Source organism: Saccopteryx bilineata, chromosome 1 (assembly GCF_036850765.1).
Source record: "Saccopteryx bilineata isolate mSacBil1 chromosome 1, mSacBil1_pri_phased_curated, whole genome shotgun sequence".
Taxonomy (NCBI): Eukaryota; Metazoa; Chordata; class Mammalia; order Chiroptera; family Emballonuridae; genus Saccopteryx; species Saccopteryx bilineata.
The window spans coordinates 105,230,471-105,256,185 of NC_089490.1; the positions used below are offsets into that span (position 1 = coordinate 105,230,471).

The 25,715-nt window shown below is 43.0% G+C and overlaps 1 protein-coding gene and 1 pseudogene across 1 annotated transcript in view; both read right to left on the minus strand.

The window, feature by feature from the left end:
* The window catches only part of NT5DC3 (5'-nucleotidase domain containing 3), a 60,115-nt gene extending 44,579 nt beyond the window's left edge, over positions 1-15,536 (minus strand). The window contains exons 1-2 of the mRNA XM_066263076.1: positions 15,251-15,536; positions 371-555 (exon numbers count right to left, since the gene is read on the minus strand). Of these exons, the coding sequence (XP_066119173.1) occupies positions 371-555; positions 15,251-15,461 (396 nt within the window). The 5' untranslated portion in view covers positions 15,462-15,536. The remainder of the gene's footprint in view (positions 1-370; positions 556-15,250) is intronic.
* Positions 15,537-17,947: 2,411 nt separating this feature from the next.
* Positions 17,948-25,715, minus strand: part of LOC136319273 (putative tetratricopeptide repeat protein 41) — a 55,409-nt pseudogene continuing 47,641 nt past the window's right edge.

A 25,715-nucleotide genomic window follows, 5' to 3' on the forward strand; every position in this document is an offset into this window, starting at 1 on the left:
CAAATAACAATTAATAATAATAATAATAATAATAAAGGGTCAGGAGGAAACTTTGGGAGGTGGTGGACAGTTTATGGCCTTAATGGGGGTGATTGTTTCACAGGTGTATACTTTATCCCCAAACTCATGGAAATGCTTACATTAAATATGTACAGCTTTTTACCTGTCAATCATATCTCAATAAAGTAATTAAGAAAATTATCTTTCAGATCAGGGTCATGTGGAATGGAACAAAACATACTCATTCATTCAGCCACAGTTTCCTAAACGCCATCATCTCTGTGTCAGGCATGAGGCCAGGTCAGCTCATAGCTGTTCTTCAATGTCTACGTGACAAGGAAGGGAGACTGAAATGTCCCTGCACTCTTACCCGGTGTTCATTAATGAGAAGGTCCCGAGCAGCACTGAATATCAATGTGTGGAGGTGCTTTGAATAGAACACCAAGGTGTAGTCATAATCAAAGCCATAGATCTCAATGTCTGACAGGCTCATCTCGTTGTTTGAGAAAATGGCATCCGGATTCAGCAAGTTGCTCATAATTGAAGGAACCAATTCTAGAAGGAAAAGAAACACATCACACCACATTATTAATAAGGGTTCATATGATTTCCAAATAAATTGAGCAAACAAAAGTGCGAGAGTGATCTGCTTTGCCTTGGAAACATTAGGCCGAGTGAAAGAAGCCAGTCGCAAAGGACCACATGTGTGTAATTCCACTTACTTGAAATGTCGAGAATAGGCGAACCCACAGACAGAAATAAGAGCAGTGGTTGCCTAGGATTGTAGGGTAGGGAGAAACAGAGAGATCGGTAATGGGTACAGAACTTCTTTTCGGGGTGATAAAAATGTTCTAAAATTGATTATGGAGATAGTTGAAGAATTGTGGTGAATACACTAGAAACCTGAATGGGATACTTCAATCGGATGGATTTATGATATGTAAATAATATCTTACTAAACCTTAATTAAAAAGAATATTAGCTTCAACATCATAAAAAGATTTGTTTTGTTTATAAAATAATGCAGGTCAGTTACAGAATTTAGAAGATAAACAGACAGATAATTAAATTTAAATATCATAAATCTTGTCATCACCCATAAAAAAAAAACCTATTATCACTTTGTGTATTAGCTGCCAGAATTGGTTCTCAGTATTTATTTCACACAGCTGACTTTATTTACACTGTGTATAAACTAAATTTAGTTTTATATCACGACTGTATTTCTCCTATATTAGACTTTCTGAAACTATAACTTTAAATCATGACAAAAGATTTGGGTTATACTGTGCCAAATCAACCTATTACTCTATTAGGTTATTTTCCCTATGTTAAAAAATAACACTGCAATAAGTATTTCACAGGTTAATTTTTCCTTCACATTACTTTCTTCAGATGGTTTATCACAAGTGTGATTAACTCCCAGTGTCCCCTGGATCTAATAATAGTTTAGAGTTTCTTTTTTGAGCAATTCTGCTTGCTTAAAGTTAAGTTACTCTTTCTTGGAGCTCTTCCAAAAACTCATTTACCTTAAAGTTTCAGTGAGTCCAATAGATCTTTTTCAAAAATCTAAGCTGCAATATGGAATGTTAGTGATCTTATTTTTCCAACATCTTGAAACATTTTGCTATTTTATCATTGCATAAGTTTTTTCGTCATTACCCATGGATTATCCCCAGCTATGATTTTTTAAAATGACTAAATTAAGAAAGGAGAATGAGAGGTGATCGTTTGAGATGGTACAATAATGATAGAAATAAATCCTCACTACATCATTCTTGGTTTCCTCACTGCACTGCCCAAAGTATTACATCATTTTCAAGAAGGAAGGGCAAAAGTAAGGTAATAATAATAAATACAATAATTAATGAATAAATAATAATACAAGAAGAAGCTCTGTTTCATGTACTCAGAACTATATCTCTACTTAGGCCCACCCCTGTATTTCTAAAAGACAAAAAGGAGATCGATCATCTCATCAGTTCTCACAGGCAGTCGTTGAACAGGAAGAACATCATGACATTTTGTGACAGGAACACAAACCATGTTATTTTGCTACAAGGATATGTAATGGCATTCCTTCAACTTTTACTATGTTTGGGCACCAGAATTTACTTGAAACAGCTGATGAGCAGACAAATGCTGAAGGTAGGTGACTTTCTGAAGGTACAAAACAACCAGCCTCATGCACACAAAAACAACAGTCCATCTTACTACTAAATGGAACTGTATTTTATTATTCTTGACATTACTAAGGACAACCTCCCAGGTCCACTATAGTAGCTAGTACTGATTCAGCACTTACCACGCACTACATGCTGTCATAAGCACTTTATGTTACCTCATTTAATCCTTACAACAACCTTATGAGGCAAATACTCTATTATCCCATTTTATATGTGAGGACCCTAGAGTCACACAGAAATTATATTGAATGTTATCTGCTGAAGGACACACACTCACGCCGGGGCAGAGCTGGGCTCGGAACCCAGGAAGTCAAGCTCCAGAATACACACTCTTGGCTCCCCTCCCCAGGATTATGGGAATCAACAAGCATCAGAGAACGGTGTGTTCTCTTCCAAAAATAAAATGGATTCAACCCTGCAAAATTTCAGTGTCTTAAGAGTCCACGATGCTCCCCCTTTCCCCCTCTGCTCACTTCTTTCTGACTAGAATGGCCCCTGTTATCCACTTGCATTCTCAGGCCCACCTGAAATACTCAGAAGGTACTAACCTAGCAGGCTGACAGCACCAATCAGGGGACAGTCCCAAGAGCAATTCTGAGCATTTCAGAAAACCCCTTATAGTTTCAGGGCTTGCATCCCTTGAAAACCTAACAGAAGCTATAGACTCCTCTCCCCACAAAAAGTAGAGACTTTGCAGAAAATTTCAGGGAGACTGACCCCTGAACCCTAATCATGGTCTCCAATTCAGTTGCCACATTACACTATAATCGTCCCTCGCCATATCATGGTTCACTTTTCGCGGTCTCACTGTATCATGGATTTTTAAACTGTATGTATCTAATTTTGTATTGTAGAGTTTTTCGCTATATCACGGGATTTTGCAGTATATAGGTATTTTTATATATTATTTTAATTATTTTTGCGGTAAAATAAGCATTTTCTAGCCTAAAAAATTGAAAACAATATAAAAATATTAATTATATTAAAAGAATATTAAATCAAGATAAAATACATAGCGTACAGCAGATTAGCAGTAATGCTCTTCTTGGCTGTGCAGTACATTCATCTCATCGTCATCACTTTCATCATCATCAGTACTGCACAGCTAATTCATCACCATCTCATCATTCAAGCTGTAGTCCATTCACTGGTGAGTACCCATATAGAATTTTATATGTTGTTAAAATTACATAGGTTTAAGAGTGTAGAAAGTGTTTAAGAGCATAGGAAGTATTTATAATAATGTGGGAATGGTTAATAACAGTGTGGGAAAGGTTTATAAGAGTGTGGGGACGGTTTATAAAGCCTTAAGATATATATAAATAATAAAATAAATATAAGTTCACTATTTTGTGGATTTTCACCTATCGTGGGGTGTTCTGGAACCTAACCCCCATAATAGATGAGGGACCACTGTAACTTCAAACCAAGCCTTTATTTTACATCCCCACACAGAATATCCAGTGAAGGCAACTGCATGAATGAATGAATGAGGGTAAATGAATTTCCCATTGACAACCTAGCTATGGCTGACTCAACTGAAAACCCAAATAGTCAAGATTCACCAATCTGTTTCTCCATTGATTTTGACAAAGAAACGAATGAAACAATAACCTTGGCTTTTTTTATTTCTTTTACAAATAAAACCATGCTGAGGACAGGAAACTGTAACATTTGAAGAACTCTGAAGGCAGACAGTTGGCAAGAACTAGTCATGAGAAAGGGAGAAGTCAGTAGTCCTAAACTCTGGACCCTCTAACACTCAAGACGTCTGGCCTCATGTAAACCGTGGGCCATCGCACATGACACTATTTTCTGAATGTGACCCCTGACATCGTCCATACAAAGTAAGGGAAGCAGGATCACTTACAGAGTGCCTAAAAGCTCTGCTTTCACTAATGAACTTTCCAAGGGAAGTTCTAACAGCCTGTTTAAATAAGAAGTTTATATTTAGAAATGGTGTTGGCAATGAAGACTCTCTCCCTTCTACTAGCCGAGAAGACTATGTGAAGCTCTCAAGGAAAAGCTTCCACAATGGAAAATCACTACTAGCCAGCACATCTCCAAAAACTGCCCAAAAATTCACACACCCCCACCACCCTCCGCTGGACTGAAAGCCCAAGGTAAATTAATCACATAAACATCATCACCGGAAAACGCAGCCGTTTAATTTGTCATCACTCAAAATAAAGCTTAAAAGGAATCTCAACACACCATGTAACCACTTCAAAAAAGTGCTAAGAATAAAACAAATACTTACAAGGCAAAAGAAAAGAATGGCAACCACTCACAAAGAGAGAAACAGTCTGTCTAAACTGCAGGCTCTAAAATGTAAATGGAAGGGCCCTCGACTCTTCAGTTATGTACTTTCCCAAAGAGGAAACAAAAGTGGGTATGAATTTAGACAGTGAGTGCCTTTTGCACCTAATGGATGATGACAGCAAGACTATACAACTGTACAAAGAAATGGAGAGATGGGCTGAAGCCCAGTTCCAATGCAGCCACCCTGGCTAGAACCCGAGTACCTTTCAGGGGACAGTGTGGTCCCCTGGCACACTTAGCCACTCTGGTTTTTGATCTGCTAATCCCATGAAGCACTGGGAAATTTGGTGACCAACCTATATTGAAAACAAAATATGTAAGCTTTCAGGGGGCAGGGGTTATTTACTCATTTCTATTGTAGTAAAATATGTATAACATAAAATTTACCATCTTAACCATTTTTAAATGCACAGTTCAGTGACCTCAAGTTCATTTATATTGTGCAACCATCAGCCTATCCACCTCCAGAACTCTTCTCATCTTGCAAGACTGAAACTCCATACCCTTTAAACTATAACTCCACTCTACCCCAACCCCTGCCCCTGGCAACAAGCACTCTACTTTCTGTCTATGAGTTTGTTTCAGGTACCTTATAAAAGGGGAATCGTGTCATATCATTTTGTTCCTGACTCGTTTTATTTAGCATAACGGCCTCAAGGTTAATCCATGTCATAGCATGTGTCAGAATTTCTTTCCTTCTAAAGTCTGAATCATAGTCCATTGTGTGTGTACAGAGCCTTTTGTTTACCTACTCATCTATGGATGGACAGCTGGGTCACTCCCACCTCTTGGCTACTGTGAGTAATGCTGCCCTGCACAGAATGCGGACACCTCTCAGCCTGGCTTTCACTTCTCCAGAGGGTACACCCAGAACTGGAATTGCTGGATCCCACGGTGATTTCGTTTTTCTTTTTTTTTTTGAGGATCTTCTATACTGTTCCACAGTCACTGTGCCATCTTCTGTTTTGATTTTATTTTAAGACCACCCCAAAAGAATTCATTCCTTGCCTACATTTTATCTTTACTACTGACAGAGAATATGAATGAAGTCAGAACTTAGGTACAGATGTCAGACTTTCCCACCTCGTCAAGGAAACATTTTTAAACCGTGTAAAGATCTAAGTTTGGGAAATATAATCTTTGCCAAGTACTTCGTCCCCTTCACTGTTCAGAAATGCTAAAGAATATCACGTGACTGTTTCTCAGTCCTTGGGTCCCCAGCACTGTAAGGTCTAAATGTTGACCAAGCACAGTTCTTGTACTCAGCATTCCCCCAGCTCAGATATAGACAGGAGGGGTGTAAGGGAAGGGTCTGACAAGACGAGGTCCTAAAGGCAGGCTGTGGTAAGCCATGGTGTGGGCACCGGGTGTAGTCCTCGTTCTGTGTGGCTGCCCATCCCATGCTCACGATGTTCAGTTCATCTCTCACCCAGGCGCATGGGAAAGATTACAATCCCCCCTCCCCTCTCCACCCTGGCTCTGGCTCTGGCCAGCTCTGGCCAACAGACTGAGGGCAGGTGACAAGTGTTATTTCCAGACCAGAGCACACTTACCTTTTCCCACTGAGCCTTTCATGGAATTGTGCTACGGAGACACCAAAAGATGGAACAAGCTGGGTAAGCTAAGCCACCAGCTGGAGAGCGACTGCCCTGGAGAGCTGCCCGAGGCCCCAGAAGACTGTGCATGAATGAGAAACAAACTTTGGTGACATCTGTCTACTAAGCCACTGAGATTTGGGTGTTGCTTGTCACTGCAGCAAAACCTTGTCTAACCTGACTGATACACCTTCTACTGCTCTAGTATGCTAGATTTCTGTGGGAAACTGTTCCCCTCCAACATTCAGACTGTATAGTCTCAGTGAGGGTTCCTCATTCTGGAAGGAAAGCATGTGACCAGGCCTGGCCAAACATAAGAAAGTTATGTTTCCAGCCAACTAATATTATTTGGTATGGTTGTATCCATTTAATATCCTTTCTTCTAATAACGATTTACAGTAAGGGAAATCAAGATGAGTAGAAAGTATGACTTGAGATACAGACAATTCATAAGAGTGCGCTACTATTAGGCCTTAGAGATTTGGGGGTTTTTCCCTTTTTATTGAATTTATTGAGGTGACACTGGTTAACAAAACTATACAGATTTCACATGCACGATTCCACACATCATCTGTTCACTGTAGTGTGTGTTTACCATCTCAAGTCAAGTCTCCTTCTGTCACCATTTATCCCCCAGACCTTAGAGACTTAAATACAACTATTCTTAGCCAGAAACTGTCTAACTGTCTTCTCCAGTATCTCCAACAACCATTCAGTTGTAAGTCACTTTTACTTCTGCAGTAGCCCAGTAACAGATGTCAACACGGCCAAGGTGTCCTTTTCACTTTGAAGGTGAAGATCTGCAGTTATCAGCCCAGCACACTCCTACCCTCGGATAAGAAATGACCCTTTCCCACCTCTAAACACATATATTGGGGCTCTTCTAGACTCTGCCCACCCCTGAATCCCCAGTTGTTGGTCCAGAATAGAACACATGACTCATGCTGGGCCACTCCTAGGGTCCCATCCGCTAGGTACTACTTTAAGCCAGGCTAAAACAAAGTCCTCCCCTCATTTCTGTGTCTCTTCTTTATACCTTTATGAAGGTACCAAGGATGTATAATAAATTGTGCATAGCATATAAAGTCAGATGAAGTCTGACATACATAAACACCAGTGAAGCCATCAGCCCAATAAAGACAATAAGTAAGGGCCTGGCCAGTTGGCTCAGCGGTAAAGTGTCGACCTGCCATGTGGAAGTCCCAGGTTTGATTCCCGGCCAGGGCACACAGGAGAAGTGTCCAACTGCTTCTCCACCTTTCCCCTTCTCCTTTCTCTCTGTCTCTCTCTTCCCCTCCCACAGCCAAGGCTCCACTGGAGCAAAGTTGGCCCGGGTACTGAGGATGGCTCCATGACCTCTGCCTCAGGAGCTAGAATGGCTTCAGTTCCAATGAAGCAACGCCCCAGATGGGCAGAGCATCGCCCCCTAGTGGGCATGCCGGGTGGATCCCAGTTGAGCACATGCAGGAATCTGTTTCTCTGTCTCCCTGCTTCTCACCTCAGAAAAATAAAAAAAAAAAGACAATAAGCAAATCTAATATCCCAAAGATTTCTGTGCACCCCTTTGAATTCCACTCCTGCACCCTGCCTATTCCCAGGCAACTATTATTTACTGATCAGATTTGTTTGCATTTATTAGGATTTTATATCAATGAAACCATATAGCATGTAGTATTTTACTAAATTGGTTTTCCCATTTACTAAACTCTCAGAAGTTTTTTCAATAAGCACTTACTGTACACCTACTATGTGCCAGACATGGTATGGGAAACTATGCAGAGATTATAAATAAAATAGTAGTAAAGCACAAAATGTAATGAGCAACATCACAGATAGTGAGAAAGACCAATAAATGGCACCCTGATAGGTGGAGACAGGAAGAACATAACACAGGGCTGGGCCTGCCCCCAGAGGGGGTGGCAATTCAAAAGCTATCTTTATTGTATTTATTAATCTAAAAAAATAGCTTCCATTTTTTTCACTAGTTTAGATATTTTGCATCATCTCCAGGGAAGATCAAGCAGTGACAAATAGAATTACTCATCTGAATAATTAATAATACATATGACATTTATACTACTCCCACCAAAAGTTAAAATTATATCTCTTATTACTCTGTAAGTAATACCTATAATTCTGACTGCTCCATAAAAACCCAACCTGCTTCCTAAAGTTCCAAAAATAAAACTAAATGTAACTACGTTTGAAATAAAATTATGTATAGCAATCGTTTAATGATAACCTAACCTTAAGATTGGTCATTTAAAAAACAAATAAATTTAACTGCTCATAAGAAAGAGAAAAACTTCTTAGAAAAAGAAAAGTCAACTATATCAAAAGATGAAACATGAGACAAACTATCAAGAATTTTTTATCAAAGCATAGAGAACATAGAAGCCCTGGCCGGGTGGCTCAGTGGATAAAGCATCATCCCAGCACGTTGAGGGTGGCTCAGTGGATAAAGCATCATCCCAGCATGTTGCAGGTTTGATCCCCAGTCAGGGCACATATAAGAAGCAACTAATGAGTACACAACTAAATGGAACTAAGTGGAACAATGGGTCAGTGCTTCTCTTCTCTCTCTCCTTTCCCCTCTCTCTACCTTCCTCCCCCCCACTCTCTCTCAAATCAATAAAAAGAATGAAAAAAGTATAGAGAACATAGAAAAGTAATAAATATCAGTGCCTTCCAAATGCCATGCACTGGGCACTTCTCATTTGTTTTCTCAATGAATGTCCCCAAAATTCCAGGAGGTAAATACTGTTATCCCCAATTTGCCATTGCAGCTGAGAAAGTAAGGCTGAGAAGTTAAGTAACTGGTCCAACATTACAGTTATCAAACAATAAAATGTAGGTTGAATCCCTGACATATTACTTGGCACACAGTAGGTGCTTCACAAATGCCAGTCAGTTCCTTCTCCTTTTCCCTAACTCACCCATTCAAGTAATATTTTTCCTAGAGCAGCATAATCCAGGACCCTCCCCCCTCCCCACCAATCCTTTTGAGGGATCTTTGAGGTCAAAACTATTTTCATAGTAAGACCAAAGACACCCTAATCCCTGGGACCTGTGAATATGCTATTTTAGATAGCAAAGGGGAAATTAAGGTTGCCTATGGAATTATGGCTGCTCATCAGCTGACTTTAAAATAGAGAGTATTCCGGATTATCCAGGTGGGTTAAATGCAATCACAAATCCTTAAGTGTGGAAGAGGAAGGCAGAAGACTCAGAAAAACCAACTGGCCATTGCTGGCTTTGAAAATGGAAGGGGCAATAAGCCAAGGACTGTGGGAACCTCTAGAAACAGGAAAAGGCAAGGCAATGTTCTCCACCAGAACCTCTGAAAGGACATAGCCCCTCCAACACCTTCATTTCACTCAGCAAGGCCCATTGCAGACTGCTGATATCCAGAACAGTCAGACAACAAATGTGTATTGTTTTAAGTCACTAAATCATGGTAATCTGTTACAGGGGTGATAAGAATGCAACACAGAGAGCATCTGCTTTTTTCACGCTTGTTCTCACCAGTGGGCAGTGGAGTTTTCCAGAGTCTACACGTCTGACACTGCAACAGAATGAAGCAAATCAGATCTGACCATCTAGCTGCCTCCTGTTAATCCAGACATTACAGACATCTGCCAAAATTCAAAGTTTTTCTGAAGTTCTTGCACAAAGTTTAGGCATTCTTCTAAGGTTCTTTTATTTTGGAAAATAATCACTTTTCCTCTCAGGCTCTGAGGTGACTTTAAAGGAGGAAAGCCCACCACACTCTCCATATGTGGGGCAGAAGCAGCCCCCCCTGGAACAGGAACGCTTCCATTCTGTACCTAACAGGGCAGGCTAGTACCCGATCAGCGCACAGGAAAGGCCAGGGATCAAGCTCAAAGATGCACATGATACGCAGCATAACAGGAAAGGACAGACCACATACAAATACATCCATCCCTTTAAATTATAACTGCACAATGATTTCTTAGAATTCATCATTTTAGGACAGTATTTCTGTCTTGGCACAACTGGCATTGGGGCTGGATAACCTTTGCTGTGGGGGGCTGTGCTATGAATGGTAGGATGTTAACAGCATCCCTGGCCTCCACCCACTAGAGGCCAGCAGCCTCCCCTTTCACCCAGAAGAGGTCTCCAAACATCACCAAATGTCCACTGGGAGCAGGGGGAATGCCCCCTACCCCCAACTACGGTTGAGAACCATAGCTCTACAGGAAATTTTTGCTAGAGGTTATAAACCACTATTTCTTTCCCTAAAAATAACAAAGAACCTTTTAATTGAGCTGATTTTGATACAAGATGCACAAATATCACACTTGCAAAAATTTCAAATAAAAAAAAAGAACTTACAAATAAGGGGTATTCTACAATGTAACCACTACTCCTCAAAACTGTCAATGTCATTAAAAACATGGAAACTCAAGAGAAACTGTCACAGCCAAAGAGCCCAAGAAGATAGGACAACTAAACACAGTGTGTTCTTCTAAATGGGACCCTGGAGTAGTGAAGGACATTACTTAGATTAAAAACTAAAAAAATCTGAATTAAGTACTGATTGTGGTTAATAGTGATACATATTGACAATATTAATATTGGTTCATTAAGTGTGACAAATGTCCCACAGTCATGGGAGAAATTAATAGGGTTTATAGAAACAGCAATTTTTCTTTCCTTTTTTTTTCTTTTTTATTAAGTGAGAGGCTGGCAGGCAAGAAGGCAGACTACCGCATGCGCCCCAACCAGGACCCACCTGGCAAGCCTGCTGTGGGGTGATGCTCTACCCATCTAGGACCGTTGCTCCATTGCTCAGCAACAGAGCTATTTTAGTGCCTGAGGGGAGGCCTTGGTGCCATCCTCAGCGCCAGGGCCAACTTGCTCAAATGACCCATTGCTACAGGAGAGAGAGACAGGGAGAAAGAAAGAGAGAGAGGAGGGGGAGTAGAGAAGTAGATGGTCACTTCTCTTGTGTGTCCTGACCAGGAATCAAACCCAGGACTTCTACACATGGGGCCGACACTCTGCCACTGAGCCAACCAGCTAGGGCCAAAATTTTCTGTAAATCTAAAACTGATCTAAAAAATAAAGCTTGTAAAAATAAAACTTTTTAAAAATTAAAACAAAAATTTAAAAAAGGATGGAAGACAAAGAGGAAAACAAAGAATAAAAATCACCTCTTCTGGAGCAGGCTTCATTCTGGGAGCCTTTTCAAAGGGAAGGTACCCTCCAAAGAGTCTGATTGGATTACAGCAAGAGATCAAATGGCCAGAAAGAAATAATCAGGAAATGAGAAAACAAAATTCTTTTGTCTTCTTGTAAACTGAAACAAACCAAACCAAAACAAAACAAAAACACTACATGCTTTTGTATTTCTTCTGACTTCTCATTCCCACAGTTCTCAGCAAATATTTCCTGCATCCCTGAGCAGTTATTTGCCTTGGTGTCAGAGTCCCTAGGGCCTGTTGTTTATCTCCCCAAGCTGGACTGTCACTTATCTGTTTACCAGTCTCCCCCTTCACGCAACACAAGTCCCATGCTTGGCACAGACAAGGGCTCAGCCACTGTGGTTCAGTCCCTCTCAGACCCAACCATCTGTCAATCAATAGCCTTTACACCCCCTGCTAGGTGCTTAATAAATGCTTGGTGAGTGAACGCAGGTTGGGCACATACATACACTTATACTGACCTTAGCTAAAGGGGGTAGGAATGGTGCAGCCTCATACAGGGCAAGGAAAGAAAAGTGATATTCAAGTCCCTGTGTTCTCAGGGGCGAGAGGGACCATGTGCTGGGGTGTGAAGATGGTACGGAGCACATAAATACCTGATTCACAGGCCTTGAAAAGCTCTACACATTTAGTGGCCTCATTCTACAAAGGAAGAAACCAAAGCTAGAGGTCAGGTGGCTTGTTCAAGGCCACACAGTTAGTTATAGCACTGGCCTAAGTGAAGGAGACCTAGACTCCAGAGCTGGCTAGCCCACCTCCACCCTCACTAAACCTAAGACTGAAAGAGTTATTTAATAACTAGTAACATTAGCTACTATCTACTGAGCATCTGCTGCTGTGTGCCAAGCGCACACTAAAAATACTGAAATTATCCTTGGATTACAGTTACAAAGACTGAGATCAGAGAAAAAAACAATTTGCCACCAAGGTCACATAGCTAATAAATCTCAAAATCTCCCCCAAACTGTCAACTCCAAAATCCCCCTGGGATTATCATACACTAAAGCCCAAACTCTGGCCCAATGCTGATCTTTACAACCCAACTCTTCCACTGTCTCATTCACAGGCACTTCTCTAAACACCTTTCATGGGTGGATTCACTCATCGCTGGCCACATCCCTATAATGCTGGTACTACTACCAGCATCCCATTTTACAGATGAGGAAACAAAGGCTTTGTGGCATCCCCAGGGTCTCACAGTCTGCAAGCAGCAAACCTCATCCATGATATAAGAATGGCAAAATTTTTGCCTGTAGTTTTTTATAAAAATAAACATGCAATTACCATTAAACCAAGTAATGGCATAGCATTTAGAGAAATGAACACATGTTCGTTCACACAAAAGGCCTATATGGCAGCTTTACTGTGATGGCCAAACATTGGGAGCAAGGCACATGTCGTTCAATGAGTGAACTGTGGTTAAGCTGGGGTATACCCATACTACGGAATGCTACTCAGCAATAAAAAGATCCTACACATAACCTGAATGACTCCTCAAGGAAGCACGTTAAGTGAAAAAAGCCAATTTGAAAAGGTTACACATTGTATGATTCCATTTATATAACATTTTTAAAATGGATAATGCCCCAGAGATCCAAGAGAGTATAGTTAGAAAGACAGTATGAAGATTCTGGTAGTAAACTGTTCTTTATCTTGACTGGTGCTGGATACAGGAATCTACAAGTGCTAAAACTGTATAGAACTAAATACACACATAAGGACAAGAGAAACTAGGGGACTTTTAACAGGAGGATGTAATGTGTCAAATCAATATACTAGTTGTGATGCTGTATTATTTACTGTTTACAAAATGTTATTATAGGGAGAAACTAGCAAAGGGTATGCCATATCTCCCTGTAATAATTCTTACAATTGTATATTGTTACCTCAATTAGGAGTTTCAATTTTAAAAAGTCTTCCCTGCTGGCCCTGGCTGGTTGGCTCAGTGGTAGAGCATCAGCTGTGCATGTGGAAACCCCGGGTTTGATTCCAGGCCAGGGCACACAGGAAAAGCGCCCATCTGCATCTCCACACTTCCCCCCTCCTCTCTCTCTCTCTTCCCCTGCCACAGCCAAGGCTCCATTGGAGCAAAGTTGGCCCGGGCACTGAGGATGGCTCCATGGCCTCCGCCTCAGGCGCTAGAATGGCTCCAGTTGCAACAGAGCAACGGCCCAGATGGGCAGAGCATCTATCCATAGCAGGTTTGCTGGGTGGATCCAGTCAGGGTATGCGGGAGTCTGTCTCTCTGTCTCCTTGTTTCTCATTTCAGAAAAATATTTAAAAAAAAAAAAAAAAAATCTTGCCTGCGCACAAAGCTGGGCTACATGATCTATATTTCTTTCACAGAAAATCTACAATTTTCAATGTCTCCAAAGCCAGTCCCTTTTCTACTACAGTACACAACCACTTCAAAAATTAATGCAAAATTAACCCTGAGCAAAGAAAAACTAAGAAAATAAGGCTCTAATACAGGGGTCCCCAAACTACGGCCCCCTAAGGCCATTTATCCAGCCCCCGCCACACTTCCGGAAGGGGCACCTCTTTCATTGGTGGTCAGTGAGAGGAGCGTAGTTCCCATTGAAATACTGGTCAGTTTGTTGATTTAAATTTACTTGTTCTTTATTTTAAATATTGTATTTGTTCCAGTTTTGTTTTTTTACTTTAAAATAAGATATGTGCAGTGTGCATAGGGATTTGTTCATAGTTTTTTTTATAGTCCGGCCCTCCAACGGTCTGAGGGACAGTGAACTGGCCCCCTGTGTAAAAAGTTTGGGGACCCTTGCTCTAATACATAGCATTCTTCATTGCTGGCCACTTTGAGTTCCCTTAGGAAAGTATCCCAATTGATTTCTTTCATTAAAGTGACTTTTAGCCAAAAAATGGAAAATGTGATTCTACAAAATGTTCTCCTCCACCAAATAAACTCACCTTATCTCTCTCTATGTGCCACCTCTACCCCTTCAAAAAAAAATCTGTTTAAATTTTCTTCTAAATCTTCCTTGAAATAAGCATCACCAATATCACTGGCCCTTCTCACCAGTTCCCAAATGATCAGCTACCACTGGAAAGCAGAGCAAAGCAGGAAATAAAACTGGGTTAGGAGCTGAGACAAATCTAGTCAAGATGTGGTTTTGGCCAGGTTCCTTGAACTTCTGTCTCACTTTTCCCATCTATAGAATGGGATGTGGCACCTCCCTCAGAGACATGGGAAGAATCCAGGGAGACCATCTACGTGTCTGGCACTAATAGATACTCGGTCCTCTTTCTGTTTCTCCTCATTTCCCTTAGTAACAACAGGACAAAGCTAATTTTAAGTTCACCAGGCCACAGAGTAGTCACTCCTCGGAATCCCTTCCTCACTGAGGTTTGTAGATAACCCATAACACTGCCAACCTGTATCCCCTCATATTTCAAATACAGCGAATCCTACCTACCCCCTAAAACAAAGAAGGAAAACAGAGTAGTCTCTGGACACTGCCACCTGCCCAGCAGCCCAGCTCCAAAGCAATCCGCTGCCTGTCAAATTCCAGCTATTAGTGTTTGTTAATAACAATATATAATGGTGCTGGTGGTGACCGTCTCCAAGCGACATCGATGACCGGTCCCCACCCCAAACCCAGAGAGCCCAAAGCGCTTTCGATGCAGATTTCTGGCTAAAAATCCCAAGAATTTATAAAACAGCTTTCCCAACAAGAGAAAGGTAGAGTTGAAAAGTTTCTTGAGGCGCATTTTTCCGCGATTCCCCGAATCGCAATGCAGAGGCGATGTCGCCCGCGGTTGGGGACGACCAGCGCGACCGAGGGTCACGACTGGGGGCCATGGAGATTATTAGCAGCGGGTCCGAGGATGCACGCTTCCCCGCTGACCGCGTGGGAGGAGGCCTGGGTGCAGGGGACTCGGGGATCGCCGCCGCACTCACCTTCCGTGCTCCTCTTCGCCTCCCGGTAGCGCTCCCACAGGTAGCGCTTCATGTCCGGGGCGGCTCCAGGTGCTGTGCACAAGGGCCGCGCGGAGCCCGCGCTCAGCCGCCCCCGGGCTGCAGTCCCGCATCCGCTCCGCAGGGCCGCCGTCGCCGTCGCCCGGGCCCCACGGGTCATTAGCGCCGCCGCCGCCACCGCTGCTGTGGCCATGCTTGCCTCCGCCCTGCTCCGACTGACACCGCGGGGCCACAGCACCACTCGCGCTCAGCCCTGCAGGCAGGCAGTTCCCTGCGTCTGAGCACGTGGCGGCGCGGTCCACCCCTTAGGCCGCGGTGGAGGCGGAGCCTGTGCGGGGGCGGGGCTGTGCGGGGGAGTGGGCCGAGCCTGATCCAGCCTGTCTGGAGCGGAGCCGGCCCGGCCTGGGCGGCGGGGGCCACGCGCGGTAGTTGGCTGCAGTCAATTATTGACCCTGCGGTGCACTGAAGTGGTGGCGCGGTTGGGCGGACACCCCGTCAGGCTGCGGCCACAGGAAAAAGGATGACTCGTTGCCAGCCCTGAACTAAACATGACCCTGGCGCCGCCCGCCAGTCTCCGCGGCACCTGCCTCCCGAGGTCTGTGCCTGACCCCTCAATCTGGCTGCACTAACAGTGCCTCTGGCTGCTCTTCAGGAGGTGATCTCTCTGCGCATTTATGGGCTCTGAATTCTGGATCTCCTCTGGATCGCGGGGATGGGTCTGGGACGTCCCCAGATCCCCAGCTTGGATCCTTCCAGTGCTGCCCCATGAGGTAGCAGCTGGGCCCAGGCCCCACACCTGGGCTGATACGTTTGAAGGGCATCCCCCCAACCCCATGCACAGCCTAGAAGGCCTGTGCCTCTCTCGAGATTTCTGCCTCGCTAGGGTGCCCCTCCGGACACTGCCACCCAGCTCCTGTTCCAGTCCACATTCACTGGCACGGACCTGTTAGGCTGTATGTGTTCTGTGCATCGTGGTTCCACAAAGTCAAATAAATAGTAACTCCCACTATGCGGGATGTCCGTGTATCTGACCCAGTCTCTGCTCCCGCAGGAAAGATCAGTCTTTCCCACCCAGGGCATGACTTGAGAATCACTAAACTGCAAGGACTTCCCAAACTGTTGGTTACTCATTACTATTGAGCAGGGCTGGGTGAAGTACAGGTAATTAATCTCGAGGCTGGTACTCTGCCTAGGAGACCATACTATCATATGTGAAATCTGTGGGTAACGATGTAAAACAACACAAAGCATTAATGTAAGCTTAAGTTGTGGGCGGGAGGGGTCAGGAGGTGCTTCATGGAAAAAGGTGGCCCTCTGGATTAAAGCGTGACAAATAATAACTACTACTTATTGAAGGATATGCTATGTACATTATCTCATGCAATCCTCTCAGTAATCCTGAAAAGTGGGTGCATAATTTCTCCCATTTCATAAATCATAAAACTGAAGCTAAGAGAAGTGAAATAACTTTCCTAAGGTCACACAGCTGAGCCTATTCTTCCATTATACTAAGCCTAGCTTCCTATAGTACTAGGTAGTATTTAGTTGGGTGTTAGGAAGGTAGCCAATAGTAAGTAATCCTTACCAGTTAATGCAGAGGTCTCAAACTTGTGGCCCGAACAATTTTTTGCGGCCCGCAGACTAATCCACAAACTACAGTTTCTGGTCATTTTGTGACACTGAAAAGTGTTGCGTAACAGTTGCCTTTTGTAGACCTAGTGCGGCCCGCCAAACGGCTGTGATCTTGCTCTGCGGCCCACATGCTGAGTTGAGTTTGAGACCCCTGAGTTAATGGGTATTATCATACACATCACTGATAAAATGTGTGTGAATTAAAATGTTTCAAACATCTGATATCAAGTTCATGGACTCTGGTACTTTAAGCTTACTTAACAGTCTTAGTTTATTCTAATTTACATCTTATTCGTGTTTCATTAAAAAGTTTTGATAATAGCAATTATTTACATGAAAAAATTAATTTATAAATTCAAAATAGATTAACTACAGCAACATAAAAGTAACACAAATTAGAACTTTATAACATCACTTCACTATACTTTTAGATATAAAACCCATAGCCCTGGCCGGTTGGCTCAGTGGTAGAGTGTTGGCCTGGCATGCAGGAGTCCTGGGTTCGATTCCTGGCCAGGGCACACAGAAGAAGCGCCCATCTGCTTCTCCATACCCCCCTCCTTCCTCTCGGTCTCTCTCTTCCCCTCCCGCAGCTGAGGCTCCATTGGAGCAAAAAGATGGCCCGGGCGCTGAGGATGGCTCCTTGTCCTCTGCCCCAGGCGCTAGAGTGGCTCCGGTCGCAACAGAGTGATGCCCCAGATGGGCAAAGCATCACCCCCTGGTGGACATGCTGGGTGGATCTGGTCAGGCGCATGCAGGAGTCTGTCTGATTGCCTCTCCGTTTCCAGCTTCAGAAAATTTAAAAAAAAAAAAAAAAAACCCTATGAGATCTGCTACTACATAACTACCATAGAAATGTGAAGCACTTAAAAACTGTTTGTTCTTCCTAGCGAACATCTATTATATCATTTCTAAGCAGCTAAAAATCAAATCCCTAGACCTTGATTAAGATCACTCCTAGGAATTACAAAATAAAATATCTCATCAGTGTCCTAAAAAGAGGCAAATAGAGAAAAATGACAGACACGGAAGAGCACATGATCATTTTTATTCTGTATTAGTAGCATTGGTGGTCTTCAACAAATGTCTTTCAAACTGAGATCTCAGCAGAAACCACTTCTGATGACCTGAACTGTAATCTGGGCTGTGAAAAAGCCACTTTTCTGAGATGAGCTCAGTTATAGATTCCCAGGGATTCTTTGTGCTGATGGGCCTTGGCAGGCGATGCTGGTCAACTGTGGTGATTTGGTCTGTTTCAGCCCCACTTCAGTGATGAAATCCTCTGTCGTGGAAGCTTTACTATAGCATTCATTGTACCCGTAGATAAAATCTTAGAGAAATGATCTTTCTTTTTCTTTGATGCTTCTTTTTCTAGGCCAGTCCATATTTTAACATTATTTTGTGTATGCTGTTGCATCTTATCTTCAGCAGATACAGAAAAAATGGGTCTCAAGACCTTTTTCCCTTTTCCGGAAGTAGCTTTTGATTTATCTGAAGTTGTCTGAGGTGCCAAGTCTGTGCTTTTAGCCCCCTGAAACTTACTTAATCATGCACATTGAAGAACTCACTGTATTAGAAGTCTGGGCACTTCAGTAGTTTAATTTCAGCAGGTGCTCCCATAATGGGGTGCCATTTTGAGAACCCTAGGAATATTGTTGGCTCACACCTTGAGGCCAGCAGCTTCTACCCTGGATCAGCTCAATTTCTCTCAGAAGGTTTCAAAAGATCAAAAGTTGTCATGAGGTCATGCACAGAACATGAATAACCAGAAGCATATTTCTTTTGGAGACACAGGATGGGAAGTCACTGCAGGATTCCATGGGCTGATGAATGAGTAGATCCCAACTAAGTCATCCTTAAGTCAAGTGATCTGTACAAATAGCCCAGTGCTTCCATCATGGAATGATGACAAGAGTCACTTATCAATAACTGACCTGCTAGATATTTGAAAATAAGAATATTTGGATGTTTAAAAATTACTCCTGACTTCACACATTGAAAAGGATAAGAAAAAAAAATTATCAAAGGTAGCATTGAAACATCACCTATTGTAGTATCCCTGCCAAAAAAATAAAATTAATTTGAGTCTACTTATAAGGAAACAGACAGATGCAAATTGAAGGACATTGGAGCAAGGAGGGTAAGACAGAAGTTGACCTAGACCTTTCAAATATACAATGTCATGAAAGACAAAATAAGCCTGTTTAAATGCGCTAAAGGGCACAACCAAATGCAAGGAATGATCTTATATAGGGTTCTAGATCGAAAAGTAAAGTTAGCACAGTTGGTGACATTTGAATATGGACTGTACACAGTCTTACATAATTAAATCTCTAGGGTTTGATCATTGCATTGTCACTGTGTAGGAGAATGTGCTTGTACTCAGAAGGTGCTGAAGTATTTCAGAGATAAAATGTCATATCTGCAACATTCAAGTGGTTCAGATAAAACTATGTATGTGTTTGTGTGCATATGAAAGAGAATGCAGATGTGGTAAAAAGGTCAACAATTGCTGAGTATAGGTGAAGGTTACATAGGTGTTCTTTATACATTGCCAGGGGCCAATGTCAATAATTTAATATAATTCTCTATAATGTGTTAAGAGTAAAAAATATAAATTTTACAAACTAATTTGCAAGTGGTACTCATTTATTCAATTTAGCCATTTACACAACTGAAATTATACCATTGATTCAAACGTAATGTAAAGCTAATGCATGTAGGGCATCAGTCTTGGTGTGTGATAAAGACTGCTGGGTACATAGGACAAAAATCACAGACAGATGGCCCAGCCAGAGTCCCTGTATTTATAACAGTAACAGCAAATTTATGTGAGTAATTACCATCCGTCAGGCCTGTATATCCTGTAAGACAGGGGTCAGGAACCTTTTTGGCTGAGAGAGCCATGAACACCACATATTTTAAAATGTAATTCCGTGAGAGCCATACAATATGTTTAACACTAAATACAAGTAAATGTGTGCATTTTATGTAAGACTAACACTTTTAAAGTACAATAAGTCTCTGATTCTTTTTAATAACGTTGTTATGCTGTTGCTAATCAATGATGAATAATGTACTTCTTACCATTAATGCGACTTCTGCTGCTGCATGGTTTTGCTGATGGCTTTGTAGTCTGGTTGATACGTGGTGAGGTTAAGCTTCATGCAGGCATTGAGACTTCCATCCGTTAAACGTGATCATAGGTTGGTCTTAACATTCTTTAGATGTGAGAAAGACTGCTCACATTCATATGTAGAGCCAAACATTGTCAGTACAGCAATACTCACATGCTACAGTGTGTAGTATGTGACGGGAAGTGCATTCCAAGTTTTGACAATCAGCTGGTCCGCAGTTGAAGTTTTTCATTTCTCCCCACTTGTGTTTGCTCACCAACTCTGCTTGCTGTCATGCAAGTCTTTCCAAATCTTCATTCAGTGACTTGAACTCATTCACCCACATGTCTGAGGCCTTCAGGTCAGCAGCTTGTAGCTCAAAATCTCTGACGGAGACACCAGGGATGTAACTCAGGTCAGCACTGTCCACTGCACACTCGTGTGGATGGGTGATGAACTTAAAAAGACAAGTGCACTCACGAAATTCTCCAAAGCACACTTGGAATGACTGCAGCTGCTAGAGATCAAGATGTTGAGCAGGGTCACTTACTGTGCATGCATCTTTAAATTCTCTCAGTTTTTCAAAGTGTAGTAAACGACCTGTTTCAATGTTGTTGATGAAGAGTTCCAGCTTGTTTTCAAATGCAAACACTGCTTGTTGAAGGGATAAGACTGTATTTCCAATGCCTTGCATTTTCACATTGAACTAGTTCAGATGTTCAGTCATGTCCACGAGATAGAACTTCAGAAGCCACTCAGTGTTAGCTAACTCAGGATGCTCGACGTTTTTCATTTCAAGAAAAGTCTGGATTTCGCTCAGACAAGCTGCAAAACGGCTAAACACCTTCCCTCTTGACAACCAATGCACATTGCTGTGCAGAAGCAGACCAGGATAATTATTCCCAACTTCATCCAGCACTGTTTTAAACTGGCGATCACTTAAAGCTTGGGCAACAATAAAGTTGACCATCTGAATGACCAACGACATCACCTCACCAAGCTGCTTGCCACATATCTGAGCACAAAGCACCTCCTGATGTAGGATGCAGTGAAAACTTAGGATGGGTCTCTGTACATGTTCACGAAGAAGCGCTACGAATCCTCTGTTTCTCCCCACCATGCAGGAGCACTATCAGTACACACCAAAATAAGTTTATCCATCGGTTGATTTTTTCTTTAGTGAACTCAGTGAAAGACTTGAATAAATCCTCCCCTCTTTTTGTCTCTTTCATAGGCAAAACAGCAAGACTTTCCTCACATAGTGTGTCACCGACAGCATACCTTGCAATCACGCTGAACTGGAATAAATGGCTTACATCTGTGGACTCATCCAAAGGGAGAGAAAAGAATGTTGCTGCATTTATGTCTTTCACTTGTGTTGCCTCAATTTGATTTGCCGTCATGATGGTGCGATCGTGAACAGTTCTTGCCGACAGAGGCATGTCTTTTATTCATTTGATTATCTTGTCTTTATCCGAAAAGTCGTCAAAAAGTTCATTGGCAACATCAAGCATGAATGTTTTGGCATACTCCCCATCTGTGAATGGCTTTCCGTTTCTCACAATTGCTAAAGCACCAATAAAGCTAGCCAAATTCCAGTCACCTTGTTGGGTCCAAACAGAGTTGCTACTGACTAGCTTGCACTCTGCACAGCAGTTCTTGACATGCTTTCTTCCTGCTGCCCCCGCTGGATATTTTGATGCAAAAGCGGCATGTGTCGAAGTGCCGCTTTATATTTAACTATTTCATCGATGCAATTTTATCACTGCATATTAGACACACTGCAGAACCTGCTCTCTCCACAAAGGCAAACTCCTCTGTCCATTCCTGCTGAAAAGTACAATACTCCTCATCTTTTTTCTTTTAGCCATCTTCTTTGTCAAAAGGGTTTCTGCAATTAGCTAGTTGACTACTTGATTAAAAGGAGGGAAGTTTACTTCCTGATCTCACAACGACCTGTGTATGTTATGCATTATCCAATAAAAATTTGGTGTTGTCCCAGAGTACAGCTGTGATTGGCTCCAGCCACCCACAACCATGAACATGAGCGGTACGAAATGAATGGATTGTAATACATGAGAATGTTTTATATTTTTAACATTAATTTTTTTATTAAAGATTTGTCTGCGAGCCAGATGCAGCCATCAAAAGAGCCACATCTGGCTCACAAGCCATAGGTTCCCAACCTCTGCTATGAGAAATAAATTATCATCACCTGTCCTATTTTATTTATTTATTTACTCCTTTTTTATTTTCTTTACAGGAAGAGAGAGAGAGTCAGAGAGAGGGATAGACAGAAACAGACAGACAGGAATAGAGAGAGATGAGAAGCATCAATCATCATTCGACATCTTAGTTGTTCATTGATTGCTTTCTCATATGTGCCTTGACCGCGGGCCTGCAGCAGACCAAGTAACCTGTTGCTCGAGCCAGCGACCTTGGGTCCAAGCTGGTGAGCTTTTTGCTCAAGCCAGATGAGCCCGCACTCAAGCTGGCAACCTCCGGGTCTCAAACCTGGGTCCTCCGTATCCCAGTCCAACACTCTATCCACTGCTCTACCACCTGGTCAGGCTATTTGCTCTTTTTAATAGGAGACACATCCACATGGTTCAAAAATGAAAATATATAAAGAAATAAAGTAAAAAGTGTCTCTCCGATCTCACTCTGCACCTGTGCAATCAACTCCTAAACTGTGTGTCCATCCAGAGAATTTTAAGTGTATGTTCAATGTCTTTTAAAGATGAGCAAACAAAGAAGTTAAGTAACTTGCTCGGGTTTATGGGAAACAACCCCAGGTTGGCCTCATCTCCACACCCCTGCCCTTGACCACTACATTAGGCGGCCTCTTCCCCGTGGCTGTCCTCCTGAGTACAGGTGTGGCTGCTGTCTGTGGAGATGTTCTCTCTGCTCCTTGAGTCATAGTCCAGGTCACATATTGTGCGCAGCTTCTGCTGGAAATCTGACAAAGAGTTCAAGGTATTGTCTCCTCTTAGCAACCATTTTTCTTCTTTTTGAATTATTTTCTTAACTCCCTACGATGTTCTCAGTTGCCCCAGTCTGGCTCAGCAGAACGCTCTTGTGGGGGCCCCTGCTCAGGAGGGCCACGTCGCGCTGGCTTAAAAGGTAAGAGTGAGGAAAACCAGAACCAAGATGTCTCGTGTGCTGGCTGAGCCAGAACTCATTCCCAGGGACGGCAATAGCCAGATCCCTCAGACTGTCTGTTCTGCCCTGTAGGAGGCTCGGACTTGCTGTAGGTTGAGACTGTCACATGGGCCAGCAGCTGGCGCCCCTAGAACACGCTGTTTCAACTTCGTGCTCCCTCATCTCTCTCTTATCCACACATCTGAGCTCCTCGGGACCTGTGCCCTCATGACCCATTGTGAACCTGTACCTACAGCTCTGACTCCAGAACATTCTTGCACACAATCTGATGGTCCTTTCTGGCTGAAGCACAGCAGTCGCCGGGAAAGGACATCCTTGCCTTGGGCCCAACCCCAGTTCACTTCATCCCCCCTCAGGTTTGGTACCAGCTGGGCACTATTCAGCCTGGTTAGCCCTCCCAACCCAGGGCAAAGGAAAGACCAGGATGGGCCCGTTTCAGTGGGAGACAGGTACACACGGTGGATGTGTAGGCTGTCGGTTGCTTTGCAGACAGCATCTCATTAAACCTTCAGGTAACCCTACAGGCAGACATTATTATCCTCTTTGGCTGGTAGAGAGGTTATGTCCACAAGCCCAGAAAATAGCAGAACTGGGATTCAAATCCAGGTCCCTAGGATCCAAGGACCATAATTTCTAGAAGTTACATTGGTTCCTTAGGAGATTTTCCCCAAAAAAAGTACAGCTAGGAAGGGATCATCCACGACCATTTCCATTTTGAACTACTCCACGGAGCCACGCCCACCGTATTTCCAACCAAGTATGAACTAGGGGTGGAAAAAGGGGAAGGTCCACTAACTTCCTTGAAAATCTATTCTCAAATTTTAAAGGGTGACTTTTCCTAGTTTCTCCCTTTCTTTCAGCATTTAATAAATAAAGTGGTAGCTTTGCTATTTCCTCTGGGGGAAAAAAAAACAACACCCTGAATCACCCTCCTTTGCCTTTACTCATGCTGATTCTTCAGCTTGAAATGCTCCTCTTCGCCTTCTTCAGCAGACAATCACCTGTCAGGACTGACAGCCACGTCACTTTCTAGGGAAATCCTCCTGTTTCCTCTTGTACGTGCGTGCCTCCCCGTATCCGCTAGCGGTGTCTGTCGCAGTTCGTATCCTGTTGGACTTCAGTCAGCTCTTAGGTGCTTATGTTTCCAACAAGACCACAAACTCCGAGAGCCCACGAACAGTGGAAAGAGCATAGGGTTGAGGTCAGAGCACAGGGTTCCAAGACCTAAGTCTACTGACTCCCTTCAAGGTTCTAGAGTGCCACTTGGTCTTTCTGAGCCTAGGTGATTTTAGTATCTAATTCAGCGCAGGATTCTCTGATCATCGGCACTCGGGTGGGTCATACAACATATCTGCTATTTCTTCAGCTTTAAATTGAGCTGAAGAATTATCTAGAGTCCCTCTCAGGTTTAAAAGGTTTCTCAGTTTCTGAGAGCTATCTGACTTATTCCTGCAAGCAAGAGCATTTAGAAATTTATGACCAATTAAAATTGGTTAAACCTACACAAGTAAAAAGGAAGCTCTGTTAACAGATATACAGTGGAATGTCGGGTTGACCAGGCCCTCTATTCCCTCTGCATACTACCTGATACCCAAGGCACACCAAAGCTTCAGCTAGCAGGCTCATCTCTACCATGCTGGCATACACCTGTTCCGGTCCACTGGGTTCTAGCATGCCCTGGAGTCGATGGGTTTGTCAGTCTAATTCTGGTAATTGAATTAAGTCTAGTACAAACTAATAAGTTACGAGCATAAAGTGAAAGGGAGTTCTTTTCTACGAAAAACAGGCTGAATGCTTTGAAATTCTTTCAAATTATGAAAGGGCAAGGGTCTGACCTGTGGTGGCACAGTGGATAAAACGTCGACCTGGAGGTTGCTGGTTCAAAACCCTGGGCTTGCCCAGTCAAGGCACGTATGGGAGTTGAAGCTTCCTGCTCCTCCCCCCCTTCTACCTTTCTCTCTCTCTCTCTCTAAAATGAATAAAGTCTTTAAAAAAATGAAAGAACAAGACAAGCACGAAAGATTGTCTATTAAAACAGAGAGGAAAAGGTAGCAATCTGGAAGGATACTGCACATATTGCATCACCAGTGTCTAACTTCTCACCCTGCAGAAGCCAAAATTAGAAATTGTGTAGATGAAGCATTTTGAAAAAGGTGACACGTAATACCAATCAAGAGGCCCATTAAGAAAAATACTTCAATTCTAAATTTAAAATTGGGGGGAAAGAATTACATTGATATGTTTAAGTTAAAATTAAAATGCAGAGTCTGGGCCCTGGCCGGTTGGCTCAGCGGTAGAGCGTTGGCCTGGTGTGCGGGGGACCCGGGTTCGATTCCCAGCCAGGACACATAGGAGAAGCGCCCATTTGCTTCTCCACCCCTCCCCCTTCCTTCCTCTCTGTCTCTCTCTTCCCCTCCCACAGCCAAGGCTCCATTGGAGCAAAGATGGCCCGGGCGGGCTGGGGATGGCTCCTTGGCCTCTGCCCCAGGCGCTAGAGTGGCTCTGGTCGCAGCAGAGCTACGCCCCGGAGGGGCAGA